This window comes from Conger conger, chromosome 14, assembly GCF_963514075.1.
Source record: "Conger conger chromosome 14, fConCon1.1, whole genome shotgun sequence".
In the NCBI taxonomy this organism is placed as follows: domain Eukaryota; kingdom Metazoa; phylum Chordata; class Actinopteri; order Anguilliformes; family Congridae; genus Conger; species Conger conger.
In genome coordinates this window covers 30,242,139-30,263,764 of record NC_083773.1, presented here as the reverse complement: position 1 = coordinate 30,263,764, position 21,626 = coordinate 30,242,139, and the positions used below count along the sequence as shown (strand labels likewise).

The following is a 21,626-nucleotide window of genomic DNA, read 5'->3' as shown; positions in this document are numbered from 1 at the left end:
TTACGTGAGTGTTAAAATGGCAGTTTTTAAAGAAAAGTACTGTACATAGTCAAGCAAAGAGACCCTATGTAATCTCTCAATAGGTTTAATGCTACTGGCACACTGATATTCACACTCACATTCAGCATATGAACAAAAAATTACATCTTTAAAATTAAAACACGATTTAAAACAAAACTTTAACAAGCAGCATTGCCAACATACTAGTGGACGTAACCAATGAGGTTCCTTGATTGAATCCTGGGTTGAGTAACTCAGGACTCACCCTTTCATCCATAAGCTGAGCCTTGTGCATCCTAGGTAATTCCCAGGTCGAGAGCAGGGCCACGGTCCCGGGATAGGTATCCCGGGGTTACCCTTTTACACCAACAGCAAACACAGGACATTCCCGGGTTATTGCTTCTGTGTGAAAGGGGTAGATAGATACTGTAACTCCATGCCCTCTGTCACAATTCCTTGTTGCTCAACTTTGCTGGAAGCCAGGTCAAAATTGCACAGCTACACTTAAAAGTCTTTACATTGCAATGTTCATGTGGAAGAGAGAGAAAGCTAGCTTCAGTTATTAAATACACACCTGGCTGATTCACAGTGCCATTATACATTTTGGGGAGAATCTATACCTATCTAAACCAGTTTTTTAAAGACAAATGTCAATATGCATGTAGCTGTGCATGTGATGTGTAACTATGTAGCACATATCATGTTTGTTTACTTTGCAAGATACCTCATTTATCTTAGGACATTTCAATGAAAGAGCGACATCTGCGTATATTTACATACTGATTCTGGAATTTGATGAAAATGCTAGCACCTTTCTAGCCGAGGGAAAGCTTCTGAAATTAAATACCTATTGCATCTTTTTGCCATTATGGATGGCATGTATGCCTAAAGAACTGCTGAAACTGAGGTAAAAATGGCCTCAAAACATAACAGCTTATACTATACATACATTTTTTTTTTTTTAAATGCTAAAGAGATCAAAATAAATAATTCACACTTTTGGTTTTTGATCGAGTGACCCCCCCTTGGAATGTACAAATATTTCGGATTTCTGAGATAATTGAATGGCATGATTTGCAATATAATATATTGATATAAAATATCAATTGATGTGTTTTGTGGTTGATGAATTGTGAATGCTGCATTCTTACGAAGATGAAACCTAAGGAGAATTATTGGACTGTGCATGTCCTATGATCAGTATAATTAACATCAGATGCTAGTAAAAGAAAACTATTTACATTTACAACCTTTTTTTTCCCAATAGTATTTGTCGGCCCATTTAATTAACACAACATTCTAAAAACAACCTGTATGCACATGCTCTTCACTGAAGCACAAGCTGCCTCCTATTTTCTCTGCAGTTCACCAGCAAAATTGCGCTGTCAATATTTATTCAATACATAAATCATTCACTTACAGATACTGCTTACATCAGAAATAGAAACAATCAAAGAGGACAGGTGAGTTACCAACTTTATTATTATTCATTTTATTTTCTTTTGACAATAAGAATCCAGAGCTGACACTGTACTGGAGATGAGTTCTTTAAATAAGATTACGCAGGTAACTGCATCTGTCTTGCGTCTATGTGAGTTATCCTTCCGGACTGTGGGGATTCGGTGCTCTGTATTAACCTACAAAATGTGATATGGCAACAAGAATATCTGTATTTTTAAGTTTAGAAGTGAATTAACCTGCAATTATTCAATTATTCGCTGTCAGGTGGGGTGAGGGGGACTTCAGGTAAGAGGCAGAGGAAATGCAAACAGTGAATGGCACTGGTGTCTTAAGGCAAAGTAGCAGTCCATTTCAAGCACAAGCACAACACATCTCTGCCCAATTTAAACAAACTAGGACATCACATACTATGAAGCTACGTATGGTTGCCTTAGTACTGTAAGTACTAGGATGGAAGACCATAAGGTTGCCTGTTCACAATGCAGAGAAGACATGTCGACCTGTCAATACACTTTTATTTTTGAAGTAATAACCATGTTGCATTATGTTTATACAATATTTCATTGTGAAACAATGGCTAAATTGGACTGAATTTATTGTATTTTCAATCAGAGATGCAGACTGCATTGTATTGTTGTAGCATAGTACTAAAATGAACCCAGTTTTATTTTATAGATACCGTGCTATGACAACTTGGCATCAGGGAAAATAATGCATGAGATTAGAGAGAGGAAGTGAGAGAGAGAAGTCACACTGATCAACACTTTTTCTTGTTATAGTCAGCTGCTCTCACTTTATATACTCTTGGTAACCCATTATTTATAACGTTTAAATATAGTAATATACAGTAAGTCAGAATACCGGATAAGCAGATATACTTATAACTTTTCCCTCTTCAGAGATACGCATGCCTTCCAGTGTTTGAGCCTGTACTGCATGAAATGCAACAATGGTACAATCGAATGTGAAGATCATCATGTCATCACATCATGATGTGAATGAGATTAAATAGCTAAAGCCTAAATGATGTTAATATGCCACTCTCTGAATAAGAGAGGGAGAAACTACAGATTTACAGTATGTAAATGTAGCACCAAATATAGCCTCCTTACAGTAATGTGTTTAACAGGTGACTTGGATATAATATATATGGGACCAAAAAGATGAGAGACTATGCATTATACAGCAGGAGGAGTGAAACGCAATGAGGGAAAATGACTTGAATTCTATCTTTAGAATGGTATTCACAGGGGGAGGAAGAAGCTAAACAAAGCTCAATCCAACCTTCAAACCAACACTTTAAACAACATATGAGGCTTTCTACTTCTACGCTTTACTGCCATCACTGCAGTAAAATTATAAAAAGTGAATTTGGCTCAAGCAATATTTTTGTGCACAGACATTTTGCAAATATTTGGAAGAGAAAGATAAGTACACAATCATTTTGGTTTTGTTTCATGATGCCATTCAGCCATTACCTGTTTGATTAATGGGACATACTAGTTGTGCTTCAATCTAATTTCACAGCAAATTAGAACAATTATTTGTATGCAAACCCTGGATGCATAAATGCTTTATAATGTTTGATTATTGGATATTGTTATTTGAACAATCAAGGAAAATGCTGATTTCAGAACTATTTGTGGGGTAAACTGTAGAAATAGATTCCACAATAAAATATACAAAGCCCTCCAAAACCTCCCTATCTTGTAGAATACTAGTGAAATTGACTTGAAAACCCTACAGAGTGGAGTGGACCATCACTGGTATACTGTAGATCAATGCGGTGAGTTGTATAATTGCAATTACACTATTTGTAAATTGATTTTCTATTGCATGAAGAATGAGTTCAATAACTTGGTAGATGAACGACAATGGATGACTTTCAATACAGGAAGATTAAAAAAGTTGCATTTCCTTGCCAAAAACTCCTGAAACATAAAGTTTCTTGATAAATTCGTAGAAAAGGTCTTCAGCCAGAAAGCCTGGCCTGCAGCTCCTTGTTCCTGCGCACTCCAGCTGCGTGCAGTTCCTGCAACAACACACGAGAGAGGGACAGTCATCAGCAATGCAATCGCTCCCTCATCCTTTATTATCCACTGAGAGAAACATTCACTAACAGTGGAGAATAATTGCCATCTATTTTATTGTGTAGTTAAAACCAAAACCAGAGACTGCAGTGGTTACAGAGCCTGAAGAGTATTTCTGATTTCAACTGTTGTATCTGAATTCTGAAATGTTATAGGTTGGAAGTATCTAATATTCAGCTATAGTGGTTATTGTATGGACTTAATAAACACAACCTAGTGTGTTCTGATGGGCTGATTTGAAGGATTTTGGATGAAGTATGGCAGAGTGAAGTTACATGTGAACAAATATATCATGCTTACAGCATGCTGTGTCTGTAAGTGCTACTTTACCAGCATGAGATGAGTAAGACCTCACAAAACATTCAGTATAATTGATACAATAAGAGTGTAATAAATACATGGTTATTAGAATGTCAACAGGATCAACAGGATCTTTCACCAGAAGAACCTCTGGTATTCATTTATAATTAGTAGATTTAATACAATGTGTTAAAAGTGTATTACAGTAAATCACACTTACCCCTACAGGATTACTGCTAGTCATTGCAGGTGGCCTGATCATGATATTGAATTTGAATGTGTGTATGTGCAATTTTGTGTTAAGGTGGTTGGCACTAAAAAGCTGTTATCTTCCAGGAACCTTCCACTATCCTTGTTTCAGCATGTCATGTGGGTAGATATGTTTTATTTTCCACCCTTTGCTGTCAAGCCAATGATGAGGCACGTGCGTGCCATTGGACAAGGACAGTTCAAACACAATAGCGACATTCAGCACTGGCAAAGACAGGATTTGTTTCTGAAGTTACAAACACTAGACACTATATATTGATCGCATCTCTGTCTGATCTAGACACACATTGTAAACATAGGGACTTTGGGTGTCCACAGTGAAATTGGCTGAGACAGTAATGAGTACGTAATTATACGAGTCAGAGGAGGAGAGGAAGCCTGCCTTCTCATGAAGTCGCAGCTTCAATGCGTTCAGATAGGCCTCCCGGTTCTCTTTGTTGGCCTCCATCTTGTAGTTGAGCTTCTCCTCAGCCATCTTGCTGAAGTTGTTGTTCTCCTCCAGGGCCTTGTTCAGTACCTCCCTCTCGTGTTCACGCTTCTCAGCCAGCTGCTTCAGCACCATGGCCTCCTGGGACTGTGGGACGTGAGATGCACCTGTTACAACGACCGTTCACCTGGCCATCTGCTTCCAGGAAACAGACCTGCATGTAATCTAATTCTATCCTGATTTCTAGTGCGTTCAGTGATCACAAAAACTGTGAATAGGCAAATTGTGCTTGTGATGACAACATATTTGTATATTTGTTTGTCAGTTAATGTTGAGGATAAATGAATTCTGGTTGGATTGTGGCCACAGAGTGGCGCTGTTGGGGCACCCCAGGGGCTCTCTTTGCCCCGCCTGGTTAGCAGATGGCCGACTACATGACACTGCGCCTCTTCCTGCTTCTGAATTCTGTGTGAGGCAGGATGATTTTCCATTCGGTGGCGAGAGATTGCATCTGTGGCCAATCGCTAAATCTGTGATTTGTATAAGAAGCCATCTGTAAATTAAACTCAACTGACCACAGGAAAATGATGTAATTAATATGTCATTAAGCTTTGTGCTTTGAAGCTTTGGTTGAATTTGTATTCTAGCCTAATGCCTGTAAAAAAAAAGCAAATTATAGATTTTATAAATTGGCTTTATAAATATTTCAAATGTAATTGTATTTCAAATGATTGTACTACTGAATGTATAACTAGGCAGGTGTTTGTTTAGGTGGTAGCACTAGTATTATACCAGTCAGCCATAACATTAAAACCACAAAAACCACCAGTTACACCAGTTTCTTCATCATTAAAAATGCTTTAAACTGTATATACTTGTCTACAAACAATTAATATTTAATTATATGATATGTGTATATATATAAGCAGACAATCATGAGTGAATTGCATTTAAAAGTTAAATTTTTTAATGAATTCCTGGCTTGGTTGAATAAAATGAGTGCTGGTCTGCTTGAATTTATGGAGCAGACAGATAGTCTCTACACAGCTGAACTGAAACTTTGATTTTAAAAAGCTCTCCGTACAGACAACCATTTCACTTTAGCGAGGGGAAACATTTTCTATGAATTTTGGATCCGACAAAATTACATATTAAATAATTCCATTACAAAACAACATTTATCTGTCTGGATGTGTGATGACCCTGGACTGCAGACTGCTTATCGTGTCAAAGATAACAACAACTTGTCCTATCACTGAATGCTATAATGCTAACAGAAGGGAAACGAGTTTTCATGAAACCACAAATTGGATGAGCTGTTATATCCTCAAATTCCTACAACTGATAACTCTGTAGCCTCACCCATTACACCGTTGATGAAAACCTTCCCTGTAGTTCCTGGTAGTTTAATCAGTCTGTGCATTCATGTAGTCTCCCTAGCCTACATTCTTATACAAGTCTCAGATTTGAGCCCACCTTCCTCCTCTCCTCAGCAGCTTCCAGCCTCTTCTGCACCTCGTCCAAAGACATGTCCTTTTTCTTTGGGGGGGAGGACAGGGGCTGGGGGCGGTCAGGTGACAGGTCCGCAGGGGCCTTCAGAATGAGCTCAAAGGACTGGCCGGAGGCCCTCTTACTGATGGGCTTCACCTCCATGTCTGTATAGGAGGATGGCAGTTGAAGCACACTACATTACAACTGTATGTAATGTATGTATACTATATGACTGTAACTAATGTGTGATTGAGGCATTCTTATGCTGCAGCATTCTTATGGTGAAATTGAACCGATGAAACACTGCTAAAGAATCATCATATTTGGTAACCTCACAGTATATAATTTATCTCACTCAAAATGGCAGCACTTATTTTAACTGATTTACCTTCTGTCATTGACTCCGTTTTGTTAATCACAACTATATCGTAAAATAACTATTCAATAAGCAGAAAGATATACATAACTTGAACCTTATAATTACATTATTGAGTCCTTATCCTTATCCCCTTCTCTTTCTATGGTCACTCACTCACTCACTCTATATCTAATAACTGTAGTCAAGTCATAACCCCTCATTACCCGAGAGTGATGGATAACAGTATGTAATTATTTAAAAATATATATGTCTCCTGGTTTTAAGTAAATATATTATTATAATAAATTATTATTTCTGCACACATGATTGTAAAGATAAAGCACTTCCATTTTGGGAGATATCAAGCTGAACTTCAGAACATTTAAATATATATAAGTGCAAAATATTTGTATGGTATAAATTCTTTCAACATTAAAATGGTATGTATTGATGTAGCATATTGATAGAAATAATATATTCATGATTTGATACATTTCCAATTGACGGGAACTGATACAGTGTTGTACACAGTTATCTATATATAATAAATAGTCAAAATCATAGGAAAGAAAATTTTTGAAAGGGCTATTTTATTCCCAGTTCCTAGACTGAGCTTACACTCACCTCCATATTTGTACATTTTGTTAAGATGCGGTTGTGAGTGGAAACAGGAGCAGATCAGAGACAGCATGGACATCTCCTTCATTTTCTCTTTGTAGGCTGAAAGACAGATGAGGGATGAGTCAGACGAATGGCTAGCATGTCATAAACCACTGGCAGGTCAGTCCCAGAGAGAGGTCCTTTCAACACAGACATGGCATTTTAGATGGACCAAGTCCCAGTGCAGTGATTGCACAACAATAACAACACATTTAACCTATGATGCTTCCTTATTCACAAATAAAGAATACATTGTAAAACAGCTCGGTTGGTGATCTTTATTTTGTTTATAGGGATACTTTAACACAGTTACCTGGAGTATCTAATGCCAGAGTTCAGAAAGGCACTGTGTTTGCAGTGTTAGCAGGGCAGCTGTGTTGATCACAGTGAAGAAGCTAAGACATTATATAATGCTTTGATTGTTGCCTTCTGGACAAGCTAGCACACAGGGATCAGCGAAGACTACAACAAAGACATTGGATCAATCGTACTTTCCCAGCTCTGGTTTTTTAAAGATTTCCATGGACCAATTTGACAGGCACTTTTGTAAGCTGTACAAAGCCATTATGGTAAACAACTCCAAATTCCCAAAAAATAAAATAAAAATAGTCTCCTTTAAAAACATTTGAAATAAAATCAGGCTGTTTGGCTGAAGTTTTTGTTTCGCCAGCTGTCAGACAGTATCAAGCAATGTGTCAAACCACCGTCTTTACATTACATTGCATTAATGGCATTTGGCAGACGCTCTTATCCAGAGCGGCGTACAACAAAGTGCATACCCATAACCAGGGATAAGAGCGCTCCAATTGCAGGGCATGCTATACATGTATGCATTATGAAATTTCTGTAACTGTGCGTGGAATAAAGGAACCCTGATTACAGGATTACATGTACTTCAATCTTACTTCCATACATGTTCAAGCAAAGCTTTGCTGTAGGCCCTGTGATGGTAACATCCTGTATTAAAATGGCCACTTCAAATTTTCCCAGTTTTCCCAGACTCAGGGGGCAGTTGGAAAGCAAATACAAATCTAAAAGGGGGTTCCACACTGACCCAAATTAAAATGACAATTATTTAAAGTGAGTAAACAAATCTAAAGGCAACCGCAAGCAAGAACAAGAGAAAACAAAATGTAACAAAAATCTCATGCCATTATGTTGCTGGTTCTCAACCTCTCAACAAACAGTCAAAATATATATTGAAGTCCCAGAAACAAGTGCACAAACAAAGTTTAAACAATAAAATACATTGTTACAATAATAACAACCCACTTTACACCAGTGTGCACCCTTGGCAAACAACAATCAGACAAGGAAATATGATTCCTCCCAACAAGCCAGAATCCATTAGTTAATATTATTTGGGGCTCATTTTAAGGGCATGAGAAGCTAGTCAGTTGGCATGAGAAGCAATAAAAATGTCCATGTACTTAAAACATCCGTTCCATACTGTGTAGTTACATAGAGAGTAACTCCAATAAATCTCCTGACATTTATTTATTTTATTTTTTATTTTTTGGTGTCTGATCTTAGCAGCTCTTTGTGTAGCACAGAGAGAAGGGAAGATAAAAGGTTGAAGTCCTTTGTGAAAATGGTCTCAGCTGGAACCAAGTCAAAACAAAAGAAATCAATAATCAGGCTTTTGAGGAGGTCCTTCAATTACTGCGGTCTGGAGTGCTCTTTCCCTGAACAGAGGATACAGCAGACATTAATCCCTCTCCATCTTTTGAGCTTTGTACACATTCACTAGTATGTTGACTTCATTTTTAGTAGGTGTTGAAATGATTTTGTAGCAGAACAGTTTAAGGCTAAATGCATTTGAAAAGGAACTATGTTTACTGTAAAACTAAATAAGGGAAATGTATTAAACAAGCAAAATTGAGTTGAGTTTCAATACAGCTGACCCCCTCGTTAAATCTAAGTAAATAAGTGTTTTCTCAGTCAGTAAAGGCACTCACCAAGAGTACAGACAGTGCCCTGCCATCGCAGGCTTCAGCCGTGGTTATGTTATTAGCTTGCTCAGACCATGTCTGCAGCAGCAGCTGTCATGCTAGGAGAGAGGTGGGCAGAAGTTCCTCTAATTTGTTGGTTTCTCCCAGTGTCAAACTAGGTGCCCACATACTACCTGTTATAGGCCCACATACTACTGTCTGCCTAATATCCTGGGAGTGGTATTCTCCCTCTTGTGATGTGGCCCGTTGTCACCGATTCAAAAGGCAAAATCAGTCATTCCAAATTGGTGAGGAAAGGTTGGGTATGTGTTCCCAATTTTGTTTTCTATATGGGGAAATTGTGCAGCTGCTACTGTAGAACAAAACCAAAGAGTAGAGTGTTAACACTGTGTATGTAGAGGACATTTTAAATTAGGAAATAAAGTTAAATGGTGCAAACAAGACTGCGTTTGCTTTGTTATGCAATTAAAGAAAGCTAAGATGATTCCAATGAGTACAGTATCAAAGAGAAAGGAGCAGTGAAATTATTGTTTTGCTAAAAAGACAAATGACTTGGATTGCATTGGTGTTGGGAAATTACTTTCATTACCTCAAGCACTGCTCCCCATGCACATTCCTTGGTGCAGAATAGATTAAAATGCAAAGAAATGTTATGAAGGCATATTCAATATCTGTTATTCCATAAACTACCCAAAAGGGTATTTGATTATTCTAAAGCTGGCCAATAATAACAAAACAAAGCCTACTCTATTAGAAAGTCATAAGTAAATGAAAATGGGCAGGTGCTTAGAAAATGCAAGTCATGTTTTCATGCAATAGGATAACAAAAAATAAAATAAACATGATTTTACCATTTAAATGTATTGTTTTTAAATACTAAGACTGTGCTATCCATCTTAAGGGGCATTGGCTGGGTTCTGTCTCTTTTTCTTTAGCTGCAGCCAAAATAGATTTTTTTTGACTTCATGTATTGCAGATTTATTTACTTTCCCAAAAATCTTTAAATCCTGACCTTCAGTCAGATGCATATATAATGACATTTGTAGGATAAAAATAATAAATGAAGCAACACTGACTTTAAAATGCAAATATAGGCTTGGATGGGATTTGAATTTCCTCTTTACACTGACTCATATTTAAATTAAAGGGTTTATGTCTTATGGGTGTAGTTACTAATAAGAAAACAAGATAATGCTAGTTTTAACTTGTAGGTCAAAGTTAAGCATCAACATAGTTTGAATGCTCACTATTTTCTGAATTAATAAAAGCTATAATCTATCAGCACAGTCTCTTGCATTAGGAATGAACTAGAAAATCTAGGCTGAAGACTCGGGAGCATAGTTCTTATACTGTATGTTAGGCAAAGCAGCGTAGATCAATAGTTTTGCTCCTGCGCTTTGTTCTGAGCTGGCCTACTGTGCCACCTGGTGCTACAGGCTTTTATAGTTAAACATGAGTGTTTCAGAAGCCAACTTTATAGTGGAGGATTCAGTTTAGAATCAATATCATATTGCTGAAATTGATACTCAAGAATTAGATTACACGCAACTATTAGGTTTATATGCCATTTATGCCAGAAAAAAAGCAGACAGCTTTTAAAATCCAGAAGTTCATGCGTCAATTCAATATTAAATATAGAGTATGGAGGTCATTATAAGATTAGTAAAGATAAGAAGGTTACTGTAGTAGCTTATTTTATACTACAGTACATGTATGTAAGAACTAATACATGGTTCTGGACTGGAACTGCACAGTAAATCCACCAAAACTTGATGAATTTATGCATCTGATATACAGTTGAATCAGTAATTAATTAAATAAATATAGAAATGGTAATATTCAGGCAAGAAATGCATGAACTATAGCCTTTTTATGAAATATATGCTCACCACTCTTCGCCACGGGAAGAGACACCACTCAAAAGTCAGGAAGAATTACACGCCCAGGAACTGCAATTTCAGATTTTTCCATCCCAGCTTTATGCAAATGTATAGGATTTCTAATGATTATGGGAGTCAGGATCCTAAATTTGACCATGACCCACCAGACAGAAGAGACTCAAGAGACCCAACACATGAGCAGCATCCCCAGATTTGATTTCCTTTGCTGGAAAGGAGCGACATTGTTCCATCCCCATATTACAGGGCTACTCTGCTTAGCTTTTGCCATTGGGTAAGCAAAGGATGAGAGGTCCAGTCTCAGGGCACTGGAGAAAAGGCAAACACTCCTGAAGGCTGGACACACTGCTGCACTTTGTGGGGATTGAGACCACGGCTTTGTGGTCCGATAAAGGCCTTTATGACCTTTGCCCAAGTTTTTTTTAGTAGGCATCCGAACCAAAGATCTGCTGGTGATACACCATCGATAATAGAAAGGTAAATGCATCTGATGGATTTTAATTGTGAAAAACCAAAGAAATTAGGTGTTCAAAAATAACATTTTCAGATTTGGAAATGTTGTAGATTTCAAATAACATTCTAAAACTGACTGACTCTATTTGGGTCAATAGTCCACAAAGCAGCACAACCGTGGCTGATGTCATTCTGTGACCAAGTAACCACACTTCCACAGCCCCCAGAAAAGGACACACACTCTCCTGTACTTCCACAAGCCCTAATGGTCTGAGGCCTGAATTCAAACTGCAGTGTCAGCAGGGAGTACTCCCCTCCCCCTTGCTCACTGCAGCAGGGCTATTCAAATCAGCAGGCAGCACTAGCCTGATAGGTGTGTTCAATGCCACTATTAGTCCAATCAACTGCCGCTTGCAAGGTGACATCTCTGACTGCCGCAAGGCACCCAGTCTGACTGCGCATGGTGGAAAGACTCCAAGCTTGCAAATGCTTTTTAAAATTGTGGACACTAGGAAGGGTACAATGGAAGTCAAGAAAAATGAATCACACGGTAGCACTCCTGGTTAGGTTTTTGTGATTTTAGAATGAACTGATATATTATTGACATTGTGAGAATGTTACTGTTGCACAATGGGGGCGACATGGCTCAGGCAGTAAGAGCAGTCAGAGGGTTGCCGGTTCGATCCCCCGCCCGGGCTGTGTCGAAGCGTCCCTGAGCAAGACACCTAACCTAATCCCGCACCCCCTGGCCCCTCCACCAGCCACCGCCCACCCGAAGGCCTAGGATGATTGTTATACACAGTGTGCTTATACAATGGATTTTAGACCACCTCAATGTTTAACATTATTATGCAGAATATACATTGAAATAAGATCCAATGTGTTCTAATGAGGGCTTGTTTTACGATGTTCCCAGAGTACGCTTATAAATCTCCCAGAAGGCACAAGTTTATAACTGGGGCTACAGATGCCAGCTGTAGTTTTGACCAGCTTGTAATGGGAACAGTCGTTGTAAATCTTTCACACTTTTACACAGCGTAGCTGTTTCAGGCTATACTTGCCAAGTTCAAATCTTTTGTTACCAAAGGGTAAACAAGGAATGTGATGACTGAATGAGATAAAAGGGAAAATAACAAGCAGGCCCTCACAGATCACTCTCAGTTGTGTTCAACAGCGATCCTACTCACCCTCAGCTGTGTTCAACTGCTTTCTCACTCACCCTCAGATGTGTTCAACAGCCATCCCACTCACCCTCAGCTGTGTTCAACAGCCATCCCACTCACCCTCAGCTGTGTTCAACAGCCATCACACTCACCCTCAGCTGTGTTCAACAGCCATCCTACTCACCCTCAGCTGTGTTCAACAGCCATCCCACTCACCCTCAGCTGTGTTCAACAGCCATCCCACTCACCCTCAGCTGTGTTCAACAGCCATCCCACTCACCCTCAGCTGTGTTCAACAGCCATCCCACTCACCCTTAGCTGTGTTCAACAGCCATCCCACTCACCCCATGTACCCTGTTGATTTACACTCGGTTTTGTTTGTGGCTCAGAAAATCACATTTGACCGTTTTCTAAATGTAAAATCAAATTACTAAATTGCTCCCCACAATACCAAACTATTCTCTATTGGTACTTCCCAATATAAACAAATATTATATATAAACAACAAACAACAAATATTCCTGAAAACAACAATGAACAGAGCTGAAAGATGACATGGTAACTGTTATCAAATAAACAATGAAAATTTTTTTTTTTTAAATTAAATTAAAAAAAAAAAAACGGTCAACTCCATTCCATTAAATCAACGCCAGCCTATAAATACACCCCTTCTAATGAGCTTATTAACACATGCATCACATGGAGGGACCTTGTTCTCCAGACATCTCGGATGCCTTGCTCTCCTGCTGTGAGGCAGCAAGCCAGCCTGCAGACAGAGCACAATCTAAATTACCCACAGAGGGAGGAAGTACACGCGCCAGAGGGGATAGTTCCACAAAGAGCTAATCTCCTTTCATTATGAGTGCATCAAAGCTACGCAAAGCCATGGACAAACACCATAGGGCCAATCATTTAAAATTAATTGACAGTCAAGTTTAAAGCGACTTCAATAGCATTCATAAAACAATAAGATACATAAAATACAGAGGGTTTTTAGGAGATGTTTGTGTCAGAACGGAAAAAACGGTCGCCTCTGCTCTGATCTGATTTGTCTCACTTTGAGAATTACAGCCATGGGGTATGAGAGTCCCTAGATTATCATAACCTGAGGAAAACGGCATACGGTTTTATTAGAGCTTTCCATGGGGATTTGCAGTATTGCACCCCTGGGCTCTCTCAAAGGAGAGGCAGTGCAAGGAGTAACTGATGGCTGCTGTCCATGCTGCTTATGATAGGCCTGGAGTGGCCCTCTCCCAGGGATGACCACCTGTGGCCACACCAGAGGGTAACAGGGGGCATATTTAATTTAGAGAGCTTAACCACAGCTTTTCTCCTGAAGAAATATGGCCAGAGCACAAAAGCATCCGCTGCACATGGGATCCGACACAAGGCCTTTTCAAACGAGGGATAACTGCTATGGGGGTGGGATGGAAATTTTGCTTCATCAACATTCCACCCTGATAAATGGGAGCCCTTGTCTCAGAGCCGTAATGGTGAGGATAAATGATTGGTTTCCCCTCTCCCATATTTGTTTCTGCAGTGCCCAGGGAGCAGTCCTGATTAAATCTAGGTTGGTGGTAAATGAATGCCAGGATCGGCAGCAGTCCGTTCACACTGATTCAGTGATATGCATTCACCGTGACACTGACTGAGTGCTTCAAGCTTCTTGCTGTGGGGACAGGAGGGCGATCAAATTCAACACATGAAACATAATCAGGACCTTATTTAAATGATCCCTAAGGGGGACTGCATGAAATTATCAGCTGATTTATGTACAGTACCTGCAGTATGTATCATAGAAATAGAGACTTTGTATGAATACTAACAACTTCAATGAGAAGAGGACCAGTCTTATGAAGCGTCAGAAAAAACTATTGTTATGTGTGCAGACTATTTCAGGCAGAATTTTTTATAGAATTACATGTTTATTTGTTGTTTTTTTGAAGTAATTAACTAATTTGGCTTTCTATTTTGGGCTACTTTTGGTGGACACATAGTACGACAGTGCCCCCATAGGGCATGGGGGGAGGACTATGGATTGGGCTCCATCAGTTTGTTCCTTCTTTCGTCACACTGGAGTACTGTGTGACCGCCACAAGGTGGCGACCGAGTCATTATAACTAGGCGCAGTCTCTGAGGTTGACTACAGTAAGTACAACTAACGCAAGCAGGCAGGAACCGTTTGAGTCTCTGTCACACATCTAGCAGTGTCCTTTATTCATCATGAAATGGCTGGACTACGCGAGCCAAGAATATGGAGTTGCTACAACATTTTTACTTGCCTTCATTTTTACTTGCTTTCTGTATTCGCTGTATAACTAGCTACCAAAATAGTTATATCATAAATACACTGTTTCTAAAAGCAAGTTGTTGGTGACTAGCTCTGGCAAGATTAAACCAGTTAACTTACAAATTAACGTATCCATTCCCAAATTATTGTTAGCTTGCTAGTTAGCTAGTTTTAAAACGGCCTTGGGGTATTGTGTCACTTGGCGTAGGATTTAGCCAATACAATATAAAACGTTTATTTTCCACAAGTTTTGAGTACTTTTCCTAATATTTCAATGTTTTCCTCTCAAGGAACCAAGCATCACCAGCAGGTCAAACTATTTTAATTTTAATTGGATTTAGAGAAATGTCAACAATGAAGTGGATTTCTTACGCTTTGCTAAATATTATCACATTTTACAGTATTTACATAATTAATCAAAATGCACAATCATTAGACAGATTTTGCTCTACTCCAGCAAATTTGATTTCAAGTGGTCCATGTAAGGAACTGCATTGAAACCGTAGGATTCGATGACTACCCGAAGTCTGCAACCTATAGGCATCATCAGATCCTGTATCTTCCCTGTTGGTACTCTGTCAGGCCTGTACTGCAGCCAACCTTGGGTTCTGTTTGCCTTCATTGTTGACTTCAGCATGTGAAATGCATGCTCAATTGAATCCAGGTCAGCAGATGTTCTTGGCCAGTCAAGAACATTTCACTTTTTGGACTTGATAATCTCCTTGGTATGTTTTGGTTCATTGTCCTGCTGAAAGGTAAAGGGCCATTCAATGAGTTTTGAGGCAATATTGGATCTGAGCAGATGATTCTGTATATTTTAGAATTTTTTCATAATGCTGCTGCCATCAGCAGCGTCATCACCAATAAATGCAAGCAAGCCAGTTCCAGAGGCAGCCATAGATGACCATGCAATAACATTACCTCCACCATGAATCATGAACAGTTCCGTTCTTTATCCACACTTTCCTCTTTCCACCACTTTTGTACAGATTAATACTTACTCATCTCTCCTTAAGACTGTACCAGAACTGTTTTCTAATGTACTTTTTTAGCAAAGCAAGCTCTAGCCTGAAGATTCTGTTCATGGAGCTCATGAGCCATTTGCCTTTTGTGGTGAACCATCTGTAGTTATGATGGTGTAGTCTTCTCTTTATGATAGTCTTTGACACATCTATGCCTAAATGCCTACATGTTTTTAGTCCATTCAAGAGTTGAAAATGTTTTTTTTCTTCACAATTGAAAGTATTCTTTGGGAATCCACAAGTTTTCTTCCGTAGTCGACCAGGTTTGCTTCTGCTAAGCTCACCATTTAATTATTGCTTCCTTACAATGTATCAATCAGTTGAGTTTGACATTTAGCTGACATTTTATTAATATCTGATTGATTTATTCAATATTTTTAGTCCTTACACTGAAGGAATGGGATTCACTGGAACAAATGAATACATTAACGGTAGAGTACTGCTGTGTGATGTTGATGTATGACAGGCTCACTATTGCTACCGAGTTGAAAGAACTTATTTTCTATCCACCTGCAACAAGTCGCAATTTTATCTCTGCGTGAGTCTTCAAAACAAGTGTCAAGAAAATATAATGTTTATTAACTTGTACATACGTTACATTACATTACATTAATGGCATTTGGCAGACGCTCTTATCCAGAGCGACGTAGAGTCGATTAGACTAAGCAGGAGACAATCCTCCCCTGGAGCAATGCAGGGTTAAGGGCCTTGCTCAAGGGCCCAACAGCTGTGCGGATTTTATGGTGGCTACACCGACCTTGCGGGTCCCAGTCATGTACCTTAACCACTACGCTACAGGCTGCCTGGAATTGCCCATTTCACATCGCCCTATGGCCCCAGTCAGCACAGTCCGCACCAGATAAGAGATGATCCGTTCATCCGTTCAGCACGGCTCGTTAACTGAATGAGCAGCCTCGTAGTTGAGGTTTTTAAATGTGAATCGGGTGGCAAATATTAACTATTTTCTTCAAGTCTTATTTTTGTAAATGCTCATCAGTTCATCATTAGTTCATTTGACAACAAACAGCAAATATGATCTGCCTCTTTCTGACACCCCAATCTTGAAACTGTGTATGGATCATGCAAGGCTTTTAGACGATGCTAATCTTAAGCGAAAAGGGTATAGCTTTTAATTTGCCTGCACAAGCAAATGCCACTGTACATGATAGTGAGAATAGGCCCTTATTTGGCCAAATTAATTGAAAATGTGACATTTGAAAAGATTATTTTTCACTGTCTGTTTAAGTGCATAACTCAAGCTTGAGGGTTTTTGCTGAACTTAGCTAAATCACTTCTGAAAAGCCCACCTTGGATGAGGCCCAGTGTCCCTTCACCATTAAAAACATTGTGATGATGTTGGCATAAAAATTGCCAAGAGCCTTTTCCCTCGGCAAATGTCCTCCAAACTTGATGAGTCACAACTGCAACAGAACACAAGCTATTTGTGGTGAATTGCCACTGAACTCCAAAAGAACCGCTTCATTGCACAATGTGCATGAAAGCACAGAGTGGGTGAACAGAGCAGGTAAACCACAATAAGGAATCAAAAGTTGACAGTTTTTGACACATTTTCACCTATAAAAATGCACTTTCAAATCACTAAAAGCTTCCAGTAAAGAGGGAATTATACATGTTAACTGTGAGCTGTTGTGTTATTATTGTTATTCTTTTAAAAGTGATTCAAATGAATTGTAATGCAAATGAGGATCAATGCTTATAACTTAAAGCTGTGGTTGTGCAGGGATTCAAAGAGGATTTTTTTCCAGGCAGAAATCCCTCTTGCCTTTGGGCTATGGAGCGGAAATATTAGGCGGAGATACTTAAGCTTATCCTTGACTGAACATTATTTACCAGTTTGGGCATTTAAGCTACCTCCTGATTCTGGGATGTTTGGAAGCTCAGCTGACATAACGAAGCGTGCTGGGGCACTGTGCCATTGGAGGAGGCCGTTATCTGTCTGGGAAAAGAGCTGTACTCTGCAGACACACACTGGAAGATATACCAGCCTGGCTCTGTCCACAAATAACATCCATACTGATTTCAGGGACATCCTTCTGTCGAGATTTCTGTCAAATCTGCCTGTCTGGGAATGAAAACTGTCCGCCCCTATAAATTCACAGAAATATTGTATATCACCAACCTTTTTGAAATTTCATCAACAAATCATCTGCATTATTTAGGCTGTGGGACAGAACGGGAGACATCACAAAGTATTACCCAGTAGGTACATAGTCATCTGCTGTAAACATCAAACCATATACGATATGTTAGAATGATTCATTTATAGATATGTATTATGCACTGTTGCTCATGTTCTGTCAGTGTCTAATTTACAGAACAAGTGCTTTCTTTTATGCATGTAATTGTAATACACAATGAAGTTAAACGGGCAAGGCAGCAATATCATTTATGTAAATGGAAACGAGGCCTCTTAGAACAGACGGCACACAGGATTCATAATACATTTTATGACAACAGAAAAGGCCTGAATCAGCCAATGCAGGATTGAGTTTCCTTTAATAACAATTAGCAGTTCCTTTTTAATGAAAGCAGACGGGAGACCCTGCTTATTGTCTCGATCACTGTATCCAGAATACCTGTGTGCTATTTAAACCAGAGAAACCCCCAACTCAAGCACAAGCCTCTCAGAGCTGTGTGCTGTTTTAGCTGTGAGGATGCTAATGCCGTTGGTTGTCCTCCCAGTGTCTGCTGTCTGTGAGAGGCTCATTAATAGGGCCACGCCTGAATCACCTCTGAAACAGTTCTCTCTCTCCTGTATTTGCTTTTTTGGAGGAGAAAAATGGTTTCAGACCAGAAATTTACCCAACTGTCCATCCTCCCAAAACACACACACGCACACACACACACACACACAAGCTTTTCAATTCCCTTCTACCCCAAGTCACTAAAGGATCAATCTAAACAGTAATAGGCAGATTTCTTCCTAATCCGCTTCATGAACACATGCGTTATACTGTGTATAGCTTAATGCGGTCAATGCTACTCTCACGGAGGCGACTGGAAATAGCCCACAGTGATTGAGCCATCATTTGCCGCATAGCAAGTGTGAACGCTCTTATTTACTGCTTCTTTGTCAAGCCAGCTTTCAATCAGCACTATAGCTCATTAGCATTTTTTTTTTAAAGAGAGAAGAGGAATCAACTTGTTCTCTAACTGCAGCAAAACCCCTCCTGTTCTGTGTGAGCACCACCATTCACTTTCACAGCCTAACAGGATTTAATGAGATCATCATGCTTTTCAGAATCAGAAAAGGGTATATTCCTCTAGAAGAGGTGGATTATTCAAAACGTCCAATAAATAAGCCTTTCTGAGACATAGTTTGCATGTTTGAGTTTGTATTATAGAACTAATTGGACAGAAGGGGGGTGGCTGTGTGGAAGGTGTTTTTTTCTTTTTTTTGCTAGGGACAAGGAGACTACACCCTTTCCAATGTAAACCAGACAAATATGGTAAATATCAAAAACAGGCAAGTTCTTTATTAACTAGTTTTCACAAATGACCTTTGTCATTGCATTGTGTCTTCCAATATCGAATTAAAACAGAACGTTACCCTCAGATAAAAAAAAGAATCTAAATTAATTGCATGCAGCATCATTAAAGCAGTCTTTTCATCAGACAAGGCAGGCAGAACGATTCCCCGAAGCGGACTCTGCGTGCTGTTGTTAAGAAAGCCACTCCCGGTTTTTCAGTGGCAGAAGGCAGGGATTCTGCTTGTCCTACCTGACATGGTGCTGGCCATGGTCGCTGGGTACGGAGAGCTGAGCGGGGCTGTGCGCTGCTGGATGGAGCAGGGAGAATGTGAGGTTGGAGGAACAGAGGGGCTGGGTCTGTCTCTGGGTCTCAGTGGCGCAGTGCTGAAGCCTCCAGTTGCCTGGTGAACAATGAGGAGCACACTGTCAGCTCAGAGGGGCTGTAACCTGCCAGTGACAAGAAAGAGGTGGGTGTGGAGGGGGGGGGGGGGCTGGGGGTGCAGGCAGGGAGAGGCGCATTCGTACATTCGCTCTCGCTCTCGCTCTCTCACCCTCCCTCTTTTTCTTTTCCCTTTTCCTCACTCACCCTGTCCGCTCGCTTTCTTCCTCTCCCTGATCTCTCTCTCTCACGCGCTCCCTCCCCCTCTTTATCTCCATGTTCTCCCCACCCCACCCCCCTCCCCGTGTTGCTCATGTAATATTAATAAACAGCCCTTACCGCTCTGCCCTTAAGTCACATAATCCTTATCTAAATCTCTTCAGACATGCACATATTCATGATTGTACTAGTGGCTGAGTGTGAGGTTGGTGTGTGTGTGTGTGTGTGTGTGCGTGCGTGCGTGTGTGGGTTCAATGGAAGATGGGGTAGGAGCAATCGCCACACCCTTCCAGCATGCCTTTCTGTTTTCACCGAGATGGGGTTCGGCCTTAAAATTGGATTGCGAGGATCTTCCACAAATATTATTAAAAGCTTAATCCACAGGGAAGTAAATATTTCCTTATCTTGTTTTTTCCATAATATTAATTTAATTCATACTGAGCATCATACTTTTTGCTGCAGCATGTTACTAAAGATAACATTTTCCAGGGTGATATCTGTGCCACAGGAATGTGTATTCCTGTTAGTAAGAATGGCAAAGGCTTTTGTGTGAGCTCTTTTGCGAAGATATGGGTCACCATAAAATAATATGGGCCTTTAGGAAATTAATAATTTTACATATGAAATATGTTAATTGCCTGTGAAATTGTAATATGTGCACTTACTGTGCAAAGGGGACATTTGATATCTCCTGATATCAAGGTTGCCTTTCTAATATTCCAAAGCAATTCGGTGCTTTTAGTGGAAAATAAACTGAAAAAATATTGTGTGTGAACATTACAGAAATGCATATACACAAAAGGAAAAAAGTCGTTTTCATTCACAAGCTTCTGTGCATGGCGAGTTTTAACAGGGCAGGTACACACATACAAGACACAAACACAGACCAAATTCATCTTATGAATTCACACGATGATCTCATAGCATGGTGATGATATCATCTTTGTCCTTTTAAACCTTAGTGGACCAGCAATGAAACTATCTCTTCCAGCACATTTTCATGAAAATAGGACATACAGTATATTCTTAAACTGCTTCCAAAATGGTACACTTGTATTCCAATTATTCACTGTTTCATTTGGTGCACCTATGGTGATTTTGAGTCATTTAATTGTGAGATTCCCAACAAGGAGGAAAGGTAAGACAACAACACCTTCTGAATGTTGGTCGGTGCATTAGCAGGGACACAATAAATAATGCATTGTGCTATTACTTTAATAGACCTCACAATAGAACAAAAGGCTAGTCAATGCTTTCACAAGAGCAAACCTCTGTCCATGTGCATGAACATTGAAGAAAACTATAAATACATGTCACTACCTACAGTCCTGCTCTGTGTATGCATAGAAATAACATTTAATATCCACCATGGCTGTTGACCATAATCTTATCACCAGAACCATTTTTACAAACCCTTGCTCTGACAGTACCCATTGCTCATGATAATAGTTCCTTGTAATAGTTCAGAAAATAAGGAAAACGCAAAATATTTCTGTTGAGGACTGTTGTGGACACACTGGCAAACAAACACCAGTGCACTTCAAATGCAAAAATGAGGCACAAACCATCAGAGAAAAAAAAAGATCGATATGACTGTTCACAAATTATGATACTGACACCAATTTCGAGCCCTGTACCAGCAATGCCCTCTTCACCCAATTACCGTTTGTGCTTCATCTGTAAAGGGCTTTACTGAAAGCAG

The 21,626-nt window shown here is 39.5% G+C and overlaps 1 protein-coding gene across 1 annotated transcript; it reads right to left on the bottom strand.

Moving 5' to 3' along the window:
* Positions 1–1,459: 1,459 nt before the first annotated feature.
* Positions 1,460–19,787, bottom strand: LOC133109821 (stathmin-3-like). Its single transcript, XM_061219469.1, has 5 exons — positions 19,577–19,787; positions 7,022–7,117; positions 6,025–6,203; positions 4,504–4,695; positions 1,460–3,493 (listed from the first exon to the last, which is right to left on the bottom strand). Exons 1-5 carry the CDS (start codon positions 19,593–19,595, stop codon positions 3,434–3,436), a joined length of 546 nt encoding a protein of 181 aa, XP_061075453.1. The 5' UTR covers positions 19,596–19,787; the 3' UTR covers positions 1,460–3,433.
* Positions 19,788–21,626: the final 1,839 nt, after the last annotated feature.